This window comes from Symphalangus syndactylus, chromosome 5 (genome assembly GCF_028878055.3).
Source record: "Symphalangus syndactylus isolate Jambi chromosome 5, NHGRI_mSymSyn1-v2.1_pri, whole genome shotgun sequence".
Classification (NCBI taxonomy): domain Eukaryota; kingdom Metazoa; phylum Chordata; class Mammalia; order Primates; family Hylobatidae; genus Symphalangus; species Symphalangus syndactylus.
Genome location: NC_072427.2, coordinates 81,712,915 through 81,729,427, shown reverse-complemented (window position 1 = coordinate 81,729,427; position 16,513 = coordinate 81,712,915). Strand labels below are relative to the sequence as shown.

Below are 16,513 nucleotides of genomic sequence, written 5' to 3'. Positions count from 1 at the left end.
TGAATTTATGAATTATTAGACAAGAAAGGACATTCATTATAATTTAATCGCAGTTGAATGTAGGCAGCACAAAGGGCTTATATTGTGTCTTTTTTTTTTTAATATACTGTGTCTATGTTGCTCACCACTCTATGCCCGGTGCCTGGCAGTGCGACTGGCACATAGTAGGTGTTGCATAGTTTCAGAATGAACTTTTTAGAAATCAAAATTCTACAAACATTGCACACAGATTTAACGTTCTCTTATTTTCCAGGCGAGGTCAGGGTGCCCTTTGGTTTCGCGCTTCTGTCCCTTTAAGAAAGTGGAGGAGAAAGAAAGCGCTGCTGGGAAAAAGGGCGGGGCCGCGAAGGGCCGCCGTCCGTCCCGCCCCCTCTCGGCCGCAGCACGCTGCTGGGGCGTGGCTCAGCGTTGGTGGCGGGACCCCGGAAGTGTAAAGCACGAGCGGGAAGACTCGCCAGGGCGAGCGACAGGCGAGCCCTGTGCTTTACTTCCGAGGGCGGTGTCAGCAAAGCTAGGTAAGGAGAGAGGGAGGACGGTGCCTGCCCGTGTAAGATCGAGTCCACCCCGCCGCTGGAGGAAAATGACGCCGCCGTCTACCCGTTCTGGAACGTAGCTTTTCATCCCGTCAGCTCCTTCCCATTAAGAGAAATACCAAGTGGTCACCACAGTCACATGCTTCATAACCCCGGCCTCATCGGTGCTGGGACGGGAGAGGGAAGCGCCGATCTAAATGACATGGGGTCCAAATCCCAAATTATCTCCATTTGCTCTGCGTTCCCTTTAAACTTTAGGCTGCGTCGTGTGATTCAGGGGACAGCCTGGTACCGCTTCACAGAATGATTCTAGTGGGATACCAGGCCCTGAGAGACCCCTGCGATCCCAGGACACTGATGTGGGGTAACTAACACCCACTGGAGTCTACGCTGAGGTCGCAGGCTATGTGTGACCTGACGTGCATTTTGGCCTGCCCTGTGTTTTGATATTTAAATGAGTTGCTGATGTTTACAAGCGGAAGCTGGCCGGGCGTGGTGGCTCGCGCCTGTAATCCCAGCACTTTGGGAGGCCGAGGCAGGAGGATCGCTTCAGGTCAGGAGTTCCAGACCAGTCTGGTCAACATGGCGAAACCTCGTCTCTACTAAAAAAAAAAAAAAAAAAAAAAAATACAAAAATTATCCGGGCATGGTGGCACGCCCCTGTAATCCCAGGACTCGGGAGGCTGAGATAGGAGAATCGCTTGAACCTGGGAGTCGGAGGTTGCAGTGAGCCGAAATCACACCACTGCACTCCAGCCTCGGCGACAGAGACTCTGTCTCAAAAAAAAAAAAAAAAGGTGGAGGCTAATGTGTCAGTATCTAGATTTTTTTGATGATTTTGAGAAATCGGAGGATCTGGCAGCATGTCCTGCCTAGCCCTTTTGAACTGTTTGAAAACAGTCTCCAGCTTGCCACAGCCCCTCTGTTATTTTACAGCCAGCCTGCATCACTCATTTATGATGTCCAGCCCCTTGTAGGGATTTGGATTTTTGACCCCTAAATACTTTAGTGGATTTAAGACCATTTAAAACATTTATGCAGAAGAGATCCGAGGTCCCCAAACAACTGGGTGTATAAGTTGTGTTTAAGTTGTTGTTCCTCATTCTCATTCTTATCCGGGTGTTTATATATATATATATATATATATATATATATATATATATATTTTAAACAAATCTTAGTGATCAGTTGCACAGGTGTTTTTCTGTTGGAGCAAATCTTTTCAGTTTAGGCTTGGTAAAATCGAACCATCAGATACTTTTACAGAAAGAGATTTAGGAGTTGATGTTCTTTTATTACAATTAAATCCATACAGTATTTTTAAAGGAAAAAACCTGAGTCTTGATTGCATTGTTTTATGATACAACAATCTTTAATGAAATAGAGTAGTCAATATAATTTGTATTAATAGATCTCTGCCCACGGACAATTATAAATTCATTAACCCCCAGAACTCTTGGCTAGACTTCATAAAGGCAAAAACTGTGTTTGCCCTGTTAACTACTTTATCCCACCACTAGAATATAAGCTTCCTGAAGACAGAAGACTTCTGTTATTTTGTTCACAGTTACCAAGCAGGCCTACTTTGTTAAATTTATGAAAGAACTCTAAAGGTACACTTGGCCCACAATATAACAATATACCAATATAAAATTACAACAATAAAAATAACACAAAAATACAGTGTAACAACCATTTATATAGCATTTACGTTGTATTAAGTATTATGAGTCATCCAGAGATGATTTAAAGTATACCACAGCATATGCCTAGTTTATATGCAAATATGATGCCATTTTATATAATGGACTTGAGTATCCTCTGATTGTGGTATCCTGGAAGCAGGGGATACCGGAACCAATCACTTGAGGATACTGAAGGATGATGATTTCCTGTAAGAGGCATTTTCTTGAGGATTCTTTCAAAATCAAATGCTTGTATATTTGTTGTGTTAAATTACTAAAAGGATTCTCTTGTGAAAAGTATCATTTAAAAAGATTGGATTTTCCCAATTGATGCACCAAAGCTTTCATCTGAAAAGAACTTGCACATGTGAATCATCAGATACAGAGCTTACACTGTAATATTTTATTTCTATTTTTTTTTTTTTTTTTTTTTTTATGAGACGGAGTTTCGCTCTTGTTGCCCAGGCTGGAGTGCAATGGTGTGATCTTGGCACACTGCAACCTCCGCCTCCCAGGTTCAAGCGATTCTCAAGTAGTGGGATTACAGGTACCCACCACCACGCCTGGCTAATTTTTTGTATTTTTAGTAGACACAGGGTTTCACCACGATGGCCGTGCTGGTCTTGAATACCTGACCTCGTGATCCACCCGCCTTGGCCTCCCAAAGTGCTGGGATTACAGGCGTGAGCCACCGCACCCAGCCAATATTTTCTTATTATGTAACAGGATCTAGAAATGTTGCTCTTCCTCAGAATTCTCAGTATTACTTTTTTTTTTTTTCAGAGTCAGAGGTTCTGCTTGAGATCAAGTTGGGAGACACACCCTTGTTCATTCTCCTTGAGAAGCAGCCATTATCCACAGAACATTGACAGAACCTGTGTTTGGGGAAAGGACTGATGGCTTTGAGTCTAGGTTGGAAAGCACCCAGGAACCACTGTGGTCTCCTCTTGCAGGCTCTGCGAAGCAGTGGTCTTCTCTTGTTTCCCTGTGGCCGGTGTCCCTGGAGAGGAGCTGGAAGCTTTTTGGACCCTGAGATAAAGGCTTTTCTGGAGGAGAACACTGAAGTCACCAGCAGTGGTAGCCTCACCCCTGAAATCCAATTGCGGCTTTTGACCCCCAGATGCAAATTCTGGTGGGAGAGAGCTGACCTGTGGCCCCACAGTGATCCTTACTGGGCAATCTACTGGCCGGGAGGCCAAGCCCTGTCTAGGTACTACCCTAATGAAACCTTTAAGGCGCTACAGATCTTTGCTGTTTTCAGTTCCCTCCAACTCCAGCCTCTACAAAAAACCAGAGCAATGCTGGGCGTGGTGGCTCATGCCTGTAGTCTCAGTACTTTGGGAGGCTGAGGCTGTAAGCTGTGATCCTGCCAATGCACTCTCGCCTGGCCTGTCTCAAAAACAAAACAAAACAAAACAGAAACCAGCAAAACTCAAAGGCTTCTTGTTTTCTTTTTTCTTTCTTTTTTTTTTTTTGGGGTAGAGACAGGATCTTGCTATGTTGTCCAGGCTGGTCTTAAACTCCTGGCCTCCTCAACCTCTCCAAGTGCCGATATTACAGACATGAGCCTCTGAGCCTAGCCTCAGGTTAACCATATTTTTTGGTTGCCTTGTTGCATAATTTCCCGTTGTAACCCAAGCTTATCAAGCTATTTTCCCAAGTAGCTGTCTCCCCAAGAGAAATCCTAGAGTCAGCTGTCAAGACCCTGGATAGCTATAAGTGATCCAGAAATCTCACCTGTTAGGAGGTTCATGGTTCATAGCGCATGACCATTGCAGAGTTCCTAGATGGAAGCTAAACACTCAGTCCTTCCACTCTCCTTTAATTCAGTGAATGTCGCTCCATAAACCTCACATTCCTTCCAGAGTTGCTTCTTTTCCCATAAAACAGGAGCTGTGAGTGAGTGGGCTGCTCAAAGTTTCCCTCTTCTGTTGGGTGCAGTGCCTGTAATACCAGTGCTTTAGGAAGCCAGTGCAGTAGGACAGCTTAAAGTCAAGAGTTTGAGACCAGCCTAGGCAACATAGTGATACCCCTATCTCTACAAAAAAAAAAAATTTTTTTTTTTTTTTTTTAGACGGAGTCTCGCTCTGTCACCCAGGCTGGAGTGCGGTGGTGTGATCTCGGCTGACTGCAAGCTCCGCCTCCCGGGTTCACGCCATTCTCCTGCCTCATCCTCCTGAGTAGCTGGGACTACAGGCTCGTGCCACCACACCTGGCTAATTTTTGTATTTTTAGTAGAGATGGGGTTTCACCATGTTGATCAGGCTGGTCTCGAACTCCTGACCTCGTGATCCACCCTCCTTGGCCTCCCAAAGTGCTGGGATTACAGGCGTGAGCCACCGTGCCCGGCTTAATTTTGTATTTTTAGTAGAGACAGGGTTTCACCATGTTGGCCAGGCTGGTCTCGAACCCCTGACCTCAAGTGATCCACCGGCCTCGGCCTCCCAAAGTGCTGGGATTACAGGCATGAGCCACTGTGCCTGGCAGTCGCAACTATTTAGACAGGGCATGTATACCTCTACTTTGCCATAGTGTTAACTGGTTGATGTCAAGTCCCAGGTTCTTGGTGCCATGAACAAAGAATTGGACATGACACATACAAGTAGCAAAGCAGCAAACAGTTTTTTTTTTTTTTTTTTTTTTTTGAGACGGAGTCTCGCTCTGTCGCCCAGGCTGGAGTACAGTGGCGCGATCTCGGCTCACTGCAAGCTCCGCCTCCCAGGTTCACGCCATTCTCCTGCCTCAGCCTCCGAGTAGCTGGGACTACAGGCGCCCGCCACCTCGCCCGGCTAATTTTTTGTATTTTTAGTAGAGACGGGGTTTCACCGTGTTAGCCGGGATGGTCTCGATCTCCTGACCTCGTGATCTGCCCGCCCCGGCCTCCCACAGTGCTGGGATTACAGGCGTGAGCCACCGCGCCCGGCAACAAACAGTTTGTTAAGCACAATGCGATCAGCAAAGGATCAGGCTGACCTGCGAGTGGTATCAGCCCTGGTTTGTTACAGTTCATGGCCTTTTGTATGTTTTTTCCTCACTTGCTTAACCTTACTTTATCTTTCATAAGTGAATTGCTCATCCTTGCCTTTCCCTCATTGTGCCTAAACCGCACTTTATTTCTCATAAGCTAATTGTGCATCCTTGCTTAACCTTATTTTATCTTTTCTGACAAAATTGCTCATCTTTACTTTCATTTCTTGTAACCAAATTGCTACTGCAAGCCCCTTCCACTGATTTTCCTTATCTTGCATGTTCCAACTCACTGCTTACTCCCTTATCTCTTATTGCTTACTGTCTTATTTCATATGTCCTGTTTCTGCTATCTTGTATGTTTTGCTTTTGGTATTGCTTCAGCTAGCCTATGTCCAACCCCTGACTTCCTCTGCCATTCTCCTGCCTCAATAGTACCCACTGTTCCTTATTACTCCAATCCTAAGATCAAGAGTCAGCTGAAATTTGTTATTTCAGCGTTTCTCCATCCATCTTCACTTGTTTGGTAACTATTTAGCTCCAGTCCAAATTCCTTGGTTGAATTGGACTTTGAGTTTTACCAGAGAGGTCATTATACTACATTTCAAGCAGCAGGAAGATCACTCTGTGATGGAGTCAAGAGGCGACAGTGACTCTTGGATTGAGTTTACTTAATTTTAGTCTTTGTTTTAGCAGTATTTGGTCAGTCTTAATTCCTGGTGCTTGGTAGTTTCTGGAACATACTAAGTATTCAATACTTTGTCAGCCTAAATGAGAGACTGAGGCATGAGTCTCAACCAGTCGAGGTTTGTTAAGCCCAAGAAAAATACAAGTCCCAGAAAAGTTTGTGGCCTGTGCCCTTCTAAGAGGTTTATAGGAGGCACAGTATTTATACATTTCTTTTTCTTTTTTTTTTTTTTGAGATGGAGATTTGCTCTTGTTGCCCAGGCTGGAGTGCAATGGCACAATCTCAGCAGATTGCAGCCTTCCCCTCCCGGGTTGAAACGATTCTCTGCCTCAGCCTCCCAAGTAGCTGGGATTACAGGCATGTACCACCATGCCTGGCTAATTTTGTATTTTTAGTAGAGACGGGGTTTCACCCTGTTGGCCAGGCTGGTCTCGAACTCCTGACCTCAGGTGATCCACCCACCTTGCCTCCTAAAGTGCTGGGATTACAGGCATGAGCCACCATGCCTGGCCATTTATACATTTCTTTTCTTTTTCTTTTTCTTTTTTTTTTTTTTTTTTGAGACAGAGTCTCACTCTGTCACCCAGGCTGGAGTGCAATGGCTTGATCTCTACTCACTGCAACCTCTGCCTCCTGGGTTCAAGCAATTCTCCTGCCTCAGCCTCCTGAGTAGCTGAGATTACAGGCGCCCACCACCACACCTGGCTAATTTTTGTATTTTTAGTAGAGATGGGATTTCACCATGTTGGCCAGGCTGGTCTCGAACTCCTGACCTCAGGTGATCCACCTGCTCAGCCTCTCAAAGTGCTGGGATTACAGGCGTGAGCCACTGCGCCTGGCTACAAATTTCTTTAAAGAGGAAAAGGCATGTAGGAAACGGTGGGATAGGCAGTGAGGCAAATGATTACATCCTTGTGAGATTTTAGTCAGTGCCCAGTAAATCTATGCTCTACATAAGGTGGACATTCGAAAATAGGGAGTAAAGAAGAGTTAATTAGGTAGATGTCTCAGGGTGGGTGAAGGAATGATTGCTCTCATCCTGTTTTTTTTTCTTGAGACAGGGTCTAACTTTGTCACCCAGGCTGGAGTGCAGTGGCGCAATCATTGCTCACTGCAGCCTTGACCTCCTGGGTGCAAGTGATCCTCCCACCTCAGCCTCCCAAGTAGCTGTGACTACAGGCATGTACCACCATAAGCAACTAATTTTTGTACTTTTTGTAGAGACAGGGTCTCACTATGTTGCCGAGGCTGGTCTCAAACTCCTGGGCTCAAGTGATCCTCCCCACTTCAGCCTCCCAAAGTGTTGAGATAACAGATGTGAGCCACTGCTCCTAGCCTCATCCTGTTTTTATTCTGTACCCAGGAAGATAAGCTTCTAATGGACATTGTTAGTATGAAATTTAACACTTTAGTTTTGTGGACAAGGAGTTAGACTTAGGTAGCAGACCGAAAGTTACAGTTGATATGTTCTTGTTTATGGGAGGAGATACATCTCGAAAGGATTAGGGGTCTGCAAAGAATTTATGAGCAATCTGCGATCTCTAGTCATCTGGAGATCCCTGAGACCTTTTCCTTTTGTAGGGGTCTGGCTAATGAATAACGCTTTGACACAAGGTTGTGAAGTAACAGCTATCTATTCACGAGAAAAGGACAGTGTTCCCTAACTCGGCCTCCAGGCTTAACTTTCCTTTTGACATAATGGGTTTTGTGGGTCTTGAGACTTTTTTTTTTTTTTTTTTTTGAGACGGAGTCTTGCTCTGTCGCCCAGGCTGGAGTGCAGTGGCGCAATCCCGCTCACTGCAAGCTCTGTCTCCCGGGTTCACACCATTCTCCTGCCTCAGCCCCCGGAGTAGCTGGGACTACAGGCACCCACCACCACGCCCAGCTAATTTTTTCGTATTTTTAGTAGAGACGGGGTTTCACCGTGTTAGCCAGGATGGTCTCGATCTCCTGACCACGTGATCCACCTGTCTTGGCCTCCCAAAGTGCTGGGATTACAGGCGTGAGCCACCGCGCCTGGCCTGAGACTTTTTCTTTTCTTTTTTTTTTTTTTTTTTGAAACTTTTTTTTTTTTTTGAAACAGTCTTGCTGTGTCACCCAGGCTGGAGTGCAGTGGTGCAATCTTGGCTCACTGCAACCTCTGCTTCCCGGGTTCAAGCAATTCTCCTGCCTCAGCCTCCCGAGTAGCTGAGATTATAGGCACCAACCACCATCCCTGGCTAATTTTTTATTTTTTTTTATTTTTTGAGATGGAGTCTTGCTCTGTCGCCCAGGCTGGAGCACAGTGGCATAATCTCAGCTCACTGCAACCTCTGCCTCCTGGGTTCAAGTGATTCTCCTGCCTCAGCCTCCTGAGTAGCTGGGACTATAGGCACACGCCACCATGCCTGGCTAATTTTTGGATTTTTAGTAGAGATGGGGTTTTGCCAGATTGGCCAGGCTGGTCTTGAATTCCTGGCCTCAACTGATCCGCCTACCTTGGTCTCCCAAAGTGCTGGGATTACAGGCGTGAGTCACCGCACCCAGCCTACAACTTTTTTTTTGAAAAAAATTGACTTGAATAGCATAATCAGTCGTCTGTGTGGTACTGTGCTTCACACCTGCTGAAGAGAAAGACCAAATGACCAGGTCCTTTCCTCTTCCACCTCTGCCCAGCTCTGGAGATGGACTTTTTGTGTCACTCTAGTCAGACCAAACTTGCCAAGGTTGGACCAAGTTCTTCTGCTACGTTTCACTGTTCTTTTGTCCAGTCAACCTAAAGACATCTCTTTTCTTTCTTTTCCTTTTCTTTTTTCTTTTTTTGGATACCTCTTATTTGCTGAGATCAGCTCGGTTGGGGAGCCCCTAACCCAGCGGCTCTAGAGGAATTGAAGACACACACACAGAAATACAGAGGTGTGAATTGGGAAATCAGGGGTCTCACAGCCTTTGGACCTGAGAGCCCCGAACAGAGATTTACCCACGTATTTATTAACAGCAAGCCAGTCAGCATTGTTTCTATAAATACTAGATTAACTAAAAGTGTCCCTTATGGGAAATGAAGGGATGGGCTGAAATAAAGGGATGGGTTGGGTTATCTGCAGCAGGAGCATGTCCTTAAGGCACAGCTCGCTCATGCTGTTGTTTGTGGTTTAAGAATGCCTTTAAGCAGTTCTCTGCCCTGGGTGAGCCAGGTGTTCCTTGCCCTCATTCCGGTAAACCCACAACCTTCCAGTGTGGGCATTATGGCCATCATGAACATGTCACAGTGCTGCAGAGATTTTGTTTATGGCCAGTTTTGGGGCCAGTTTATGGCCAGATTTTGGGGGGCCTGTTCCCAACATTTATTTTTCCTCATCTCTCTGAGACATGTTTCTCCTTTCTTTTTAATTTAGGTATCTTTTGGATAATCCTGATGTTGTCAGAGGAAAATCTGTATTAGATCTTGGGAGTGGATGCGGAGCTACAGCTATTGCTGCTAAGATGAGTGGGGCATCAAGGATCTTGGCCAATGACATAGACCCTAGTAAGGATTCACATTTTAAAATATTTAAGGCTCATCTTTCTTTTTCTCCAGGATAAATATGTACACGTGCTCAGTGTGGTAGCTTATCGTTATATGTATTTTGTGATCGGACATTGTGAATCTGTGTGCACTGGGACATTATCTGTAGGAATCCCCTGAGGTCTGAGTAGATGGTGCATTTTTCCCAAGAGGATTTGCGTCTGCCAGACATCCCGGAGGGAGCACTTATGTTAATTTATGGGCTAGGAATTTCCTGAGATGTGTAAATAGTGTTTATTTGACCCCAAACCCAAGTGAGTATTGGCCTGCCTTTGAGGGTTATTTTTATTCCATTAGAACCCAGGCTGAGACAGGTGAGTTTTTATTTGATCTGATTTTCTTCTGGTCTACCCTTTCAGTGAGAATATAGTCCTTGAAAACCTTTATTTTATTTTAATTTTTTTATTGTTTTATTTATATATTTATTTATTTTGAGACACAGTCTCCCTCTGTCACCCAGGCTGGAGTGCAGTGGCACAATCTCAGCAAGCTCCGTCTCCTGGGTTCATACCATTTTCCTGCCTCAGCCTCCTGAGTAGCTGGGACTATAGGCGCCTGCCACCATGCCTGGCTCATTTTTTTTTTTTTTTTGTATTTTTAGTAGAGATGGGGTTTCACCGTGTTAGTCAGGATGGTCTCAATCTCCTGACTTCGTGATCTGCCTGTCTTGGCCTCCCAAAGTGCTAGGATTACAGGCATGAGCCACCGTGCCTGGCTGAAAACCTTTATTTTATAAAGGAGTCTCAGTTCTTTTTTTTTTTTTTTTGGATATGGAGTCTCACTCTGTTGCCCAGGCTGGAGTGCAGTGGCACAGTCTTGGCTCACTGCAACATCCACCTCCTGGGTTCAAGTGATTCTCCTGCCTCAGCCTCCCGAGTAGCTGGGATTACAGGCATGCACCACCACGCCCAGCTAATTTTTGCATTTTTATTAGAGACAGGGTTTTACCATGTTGGCCAGGCTGGTCTCGAACTCCTGACCTCAGGTGATCCACCCGCCTCAGCCTCCCAAAGTGCTGGGATTACAGGCGTGAGCCACTGCGCCCAGCCAAGGGGTCTCAGTTCTAATTTATTGCCATGCTGTATCAAGCCCAAGTCTTGTTTCCCTGTCCACAGTAAAAAACCAAAATCTTTTGGTTAATGAAATCAGCAAATATTCCTAAAAGTCCCAGCATTTCTAGGTGTTTTGAATTGTTTGTTTTCAGGATATCCAGTCATGTATTTGGAAATTGTGGTATAGCTTATATTGGGATAACCTTTATACTTCTTTACTTTAAAAAACAACTTTCATCAAAAAGGAAGAAAAATATATTGTTAGCAGATCTTCTAAATTATTTAATCAACGTGGAATTATAACAGCCTAGCATATACCAATTCATTTTGTGCTTTTTTTTTTTTTTAAGTTGCAGGAATGGCTATTACACTAAATTGTGAATTGAACAGACTGAATCCTTTTCCTATTTTAATCCAAAACATTTTGAATTTGGAACAAGATAAGTGGGACCTTGTTGTTCTTGGCGATATGTTTTATGATGAAGACCTTGCAGATAGTCTTCATCCGTGGCTGAAGAAGTGCTTCCGGACCTATAGAACTCGAGTACTGATTGGTGACCCCGGGCGGCCCCAGTTCAGTGGACACAGCATTCGGCATCACCTGCACAAAGTGGTAGAATATTCACTTTTGGAGCCTACTCGGCAGGAAAACAGTGGACTGACAACAAGCACAGTGTGGGATTTTCAGCCTTGAGTTGTCAAAGTGCTTCCAAGTATGAATATAGTCATGTTCGGATCTGACTCTAAAAGTTTTCTCTATAGGAGATACTCTCCAGTTTAATGAATGTAATTCTTGTTAAATGGAAAATCTTGTTTTTAAAATATGAAGGTTTAGAGTTTTGTTTACTTTTGTCACGTAACTGGTTCTGTATTTCCGTGCATGCCAATTATACCCATCTCTATCTGCATTTTTTTTCTATTTTAACCGCTGCAGGAATATGATTATACAATGCCATACTCAATGGTGGCAGCTTTTAATTTAAGTAATGGAGAAGAATTAAACATTGTAGCCGGATCTGTTTCTGTAGTTGAGGACAACTGTGATGTAACTTTGAATGAAACAAACAAAACAAAACGTAGAAGAAGACTATATATATATTTTTTCTTTTTTTAGAGACAGTCTCACTTTGCTCCCAGGCTGGAATGCAGTGGCTATTCAGAGGCTTAATCACTGGGCACTGCAGCCTCGAACTCTGGGCTTTTGTTTTTTTTGAGATGGAGTCTCAGCTCTGTCGTCCAGGCTGGAGTGCAGTGGCTCATATCTCGGCTCACTGTAGCCTCCACCTCCCCCGTTCAAGCGATTGTCCTTAGTCTCTGGAGTAGCTGGGATTTTAGGCGTGCACCACCATGTTGGGTAATTTTTGTATTTTTAGTAGAGATGGGGTTTTGCCATGTTGGCCAGGCCGGTCTCAAACTCCTGACCTCAGGTGATCCACCCACCTTGGCCTCCCAAAGTGCTAGGATTACAGGTGTGAGCCACCATGCCAGCCTGACAATGTTTTTTACTTCTATCACTTCCTTTTGATTTTTTCTTATAGCTTCTATCTATCTCTGCTTACGTCACCATCATTCTTGCGTGTTGTATGCTTTTCACATTAGAGCCCTTTGCATGCGTTATTTTAAATTTATGATCTGATATTCTAAAATGTCTGCCATATCTGAGTCTGGTTCTGATGCTTGTTTTGTCTTTTCAGACTGTTTTTTTGTCTTTTAGCATGCCTTGTAATTTTTTGTTGATAGCTAGACATGATGTATTGGATAAATAAACAAGTAAACTAAGGTAGCATGAGGTTTTAAAATCTGGGTAGGGCTATTGTTTGCTGTAGTGTAGATATTACAGGCTAAGTTTTCCTCTAGTGTCCTTGCTACAGTCTCCTCTGTTATCTTTGAGTTTCCCTAGAGATTCCTTCTTAGAGTCTGAGGCTTGCAGTTTTTTTAACCTGTAATTCCCTGTTATTATACAGTAGCCTAATTGATGTGATAAGGTATGGGAGAAGGTATGTTCTATAGTCCTGTGATTAAGTCTCAGTCAGTTAAGTCAGCCTGAGGCTGGGCGCGGTGGCTCACGCCTGTAATCCCAGCACTTTGGGAGGCCGAGGCGGGTGGATCATGAGGTCAGGGGATCGAGACCATCCTGGCTAACTCAGTGAAACCCCGTCTCTACTAAAAATACAAAAAATTAGCCGGGCGAGGTGGCAGGCGCCTGTAATCTCAGCTGTCGGGAGGCTGAGGTAGGAGAATGGCCTGAACCCGGGAGGCGGAGCTTGCAGTGAGCCGAGATCGCTCCACTGCACTCCAGCCTGGGCAACAGAGCCAGACTGCATCTCAAAAAAAAAAAAGTCAGCCTGTGCCCCTGCTGTGACCTTCGCAAGTGCTTTCAGCTTTTCTTTTGTCCCTTTGGTAGGACAGGAGGGCTAGGGGTGGCTGGAGTTGGGTGCTTCCTTTCCCCCAGGTCAGCGAGGCTCTGGTAAAATAGTTTCCCTTGAGAACTGGCTTTTGTTAAGGAGAACTGAATGCTTGGGCATATTTCAAAATGGTTACTTTCCCCATCCTCATACCAGAAGAGGGGATTTTTCTCTGATCCTCACCCTGAGAACCTGCTAGGTATCCTGGAGGTAAAACTATGAAAGTGTGGTGTCTCCCCTAGGAGTGGGCCCCCTGGAGTTTGTTTGTTTTAACAAAGTTTAATTGAGCAAAGAACAATCTGTGACTTGGGCAGCTCCCAAAAGCAGAATAGGTTCAGAGTGACTGCAGGGTTGCCACACCTGGTTAGATAACGTTTATGGACAGATTCCTGGAGCTTTTGATTCTTTTTTTTTGAGACAGTTTCACTCTTATCGCCCAGGCTGGAGTGCAATGGTGCGATCTTGGCTCACTGCAACCTCCGCCTCCTGGGTTCAAGTGATTGTCCTGCCTCAGCCTCCCGAGTAGCTGGGATTACAGGCATGCACTACCACGCCCAGCTGGGATTACAGGCATGCACCACCATGCCCAGATAATTTTTGTATTTTTAATAAAGACAGGGCTTCGCCATGTTGGCCAGGCTGGTCTCGAACTCCTGATTGCAGGTGATCCACCCGCCTCAGCCTCCCAAAGTGCTGGGATTACTGGTGAGAGCCACTGTGCCAGGCTGGAGCTTTTGATTCTTAAGTCCATCCACATGGAGCCTCCAGCAACTCAGGAATATGGTTCTTTGTGTTTTCGTTTCTAATTTGTGAGGCATTTTCTCTTTAACCTTAATTCTCTAATGGATCTAAGTGTTGTTGATTTTTCAGTTTATTGAGCTTTTTTCTTATTGTGAGGATGGGAATGATGACTTCTAGTCTCTTTATATTAGAAAATATAAATCAGACTAGAGACTGGAAATTTTTGTTGTTGTTGTTGGGTTGTTTTGTTTTGTTTTTAGACAGGTCTTGCTCTCTCATCCAGGCTGGAGTTCAGCGATGTGACCATGCTCACTGCAGCCTCAACTTTCTAGGCTCAGGTAATCCTCCTACTTCAGCCTCCTTAGTAGCTGGGACTGTAGGCATGCACCACCATGATGCCTGGCTAGTGTTTTTATTTTGTGTTTTTTGTAGACATGGAGTCTTGCTACATTGGCCAAGCTGGGTATTACTGGATATTTCTTTCTTTCCTCCTTTATTTCTTTCCATATTTACTTATTCAGTGAATATTTGAGTGCTTATTATATAACAGGCGCTGTTCTAGGCACTGGGGATATGGGGATCCAGCAATGGAAAAAAAAAGATAAGTATTTTGTCCTTATGAAATTTGTGTTCTAGAGTAGGGAGACATAATGAACAAATGAAAAAACAGGCGTCAGATGGTGATAGGTAGTAAGGAGAAAAAGAAGTAAGGGTAGTAGGGAATACTGGGTACTGGATGGGGTACAGATTACAGAGTGGTGAGAAATAGTTAATACAACTAGCAACATAAAAAAGGAGAAAGATCAAACTGCAAACTGTTTTAGGAAGATAAATCCTTCATAGACCCAAAGAAGCTCACAATTTATTTATTTTTTTTTTTGAGACAGAGTCTTGCTCTGTCACCCAGGCTGGAGTGCAGTGGCGCGATCTCAGCTCACTGCAAGCTCCGCCTCCCAGGTTCATGCCATTCTACTGCCTCAGCCTCTCCGAGTAGCTGGGACTACAGGCGCCCGCCACCACGCCCGGCTAATTTTTTTGTATTTTTTTTTTTTTTTAGTAGAGACGGGGTTTCACTGTGGTCTCGATCTCCTGACCTTGTGATCCGCCCGCCTCGGCCTCCCAAAGTGCTGGGATTACAAGCGTGAGCCACCGCGCCCGGCGAAGCTCACAATTTAGATGTTGAAACTAGTTTCTGCAAAAAGAGGAAAATGCGATTGACTTGGTTAAATATTCAGTATTAAATTTTATTGAATTTGTCTTTAGAAAAATTTCATAGATAGAACAGGCCTTACCCATTTTGCACATATATACATATGCACCACCTTTGCAGTGGCAACATATATATCCACACTATAAACATACCACATTTATAAATCTTGTAAGGACAAGAAATGGAGTTGAATAAGTACCCCCCCAACATATACAAGAAAGTTAGCATACTTACCCCGTTTTTCACTACATCAGAGGCAAAATAAGAAATCTTTTAAGAAAATCTGAAGACAGGCTCATGGCAAAATGAATATGCTAAATTTGGGGGTTGGTTTAAGCATGGTGTCAGGTAATTTTGTGATTACCAAAAGTTTTCACTTGAAAACTAAGACCTTTGCTGTTTATTTCACAATGTGAAATCAATAAACCTGAGGATACAAGTCTCTGTAGTGATATTCTGTATTTACTCATTTTTACACATTTTCAAATGCAGTTTTGCTAAGGAAGGAAAGCTTACAGGTGAATAAAATGTAATTGGGAAGAGTAGCCATAAAAATCAATGAAATAAGTGGCTGGGCAAGAGCCTCTGTAATACTAATACGCTGAATGGCTAATAAGTCACTTCATTTCGGGGAAACAAATACCTAAATTCTTTGAAGAATTAACAGGCTTGATGTTCAGCTCTGCTTTTGGCAAATGGGCATTTAAATACTCCAGGAAGGTAAGAGCCAGAAAATAGGAAGGTAACTATGCTTTTAGAAATATGTTTACTTAGATTCTCCCAAGGTTTATACTTACAGGTAAACTTACTTACAACAATAGCTCAAATACCTACATAGGAGAAGGAACTCTCAAGGGAAAACAGTTAATTTTAAAGTTATTTAAGAAACAGAATCCAACACCATAGATCAGAGTTCATGCTAGGATTATCATTTCAAAAATCATGACTCATCCAACAGATACAGAATAATAGCACTATTAAGATATTTAAGAGTAAAGCACAAACCATGTACATACCAAGACTTAGCTAACTCTCTGAGAGTTATAACTTAATAAAATAATTAAAAATCGTGTTCACATTAAGTAGAACGCAAATCTCTATAGATGGTTTCCTGGGGAAGCAGTTTTGATAAGCTTTCCTAGCATTGATCATCTTCAAAAAAGCATCAATAAACAGTCCATGTCACTTGCTTTAGTTTGTTTGGGCCTACTAATTGCCCCAACACTTCTCTGGAATGGTCTACAAAAGAAAACAATGACAATATATTAATTGACAATAAAAAATGTTTAATGTTTCCTCATGTCTAACTGGAGGTGATGTTAATTATTATACAGTTATTTAAAGGATTAAAGGAGGTGATCTATAAAGCACAATATACAACTAACTCACTAATAATTAATTAATGGTAGCCCTCACTATTATTAGGTGTAGTGCACCTATCATGGTATTACTTGTTTGTTTAAAAAAAAAAAACAGGCATTTGTTGTTTTCTCTGTAATTTCACCGACCAGAGTAATGGTCTAATTTCACCATTAACCTGTGTTAATGGTTAATAACTTTTTTCAGGATCTGAGCCGGAAATAGATGATTCACTAAAGTGGGGTGACTGAACAGCATTTAATGAAGGGAATATTTACCAAAAAAGTAGGATTAAAGAAAGCCAGTAGGTACGTTAAACCACCTTGGGA

At 43.6% G+C, this 16,513-nt stretch overlaps 2 protein-coding genes and 1 pseudogene across 8 annotated transcripts in view; 1 reads left to right on the top strand and 2 right to left on the bottom strand.

The window, feature by feature from the left end:
* Positions 1 to 16,513, bottom strand: part of LOC129483144 (stathmin-like) — a 211,625-nt pseudogene that overhangs the window by 144,400 nt on the left and 50,712 nt on the right.
* On the top strand, positions 390 to 12,252 carry ETFBKMT (electron transfer flavoprotein subunit beta lysine methyltransferase). Its single transcript, XM_055280104.2, has 4 exons — positions 390 to 515; positions 3,002 to 3,428; positions 9,248 to 9,378; positions 10,820 to 12,252. Exons 2-4 carry the CDS (start codon positions 3,115 to 3,117, stop codon positions 11,161 to 11,163), a joined length of 789 nt encoding a protein of 262 aa, XP_055136079.1. The 5' UTR covers positions 390 to 515; positions 3,002 to 3,114; the 3' UTR covers positions 11,164 to 12,252.
* The window catches only part of AMN1 (antagonist of mitotic exit network 1 homolog), a 78,224-nt gene continuing 76,545 nt past the window's right edge, over positions 14,835 to 16,513 (bottom strand). For 6 of the 7 annotated variants that reach the window (XM_063639224.1, XM_055280106.2, XM_055280110.2 and 3 more), the window contains one exon: positions 14,835 to 16,064. In XM_063639224.1, the coding sequence (XP_063495294.1) occupies positions 15,991 to 16,064 (74 nt within the window). In that variant the 3' untranslated portion in view covers positions 14,835 to 15,990. The remainder of the gene's footprint in view (positions 16,065 to 16,513) is intronic. The other variant, XM_063639225.1, reaches the window with a different exon arrangement.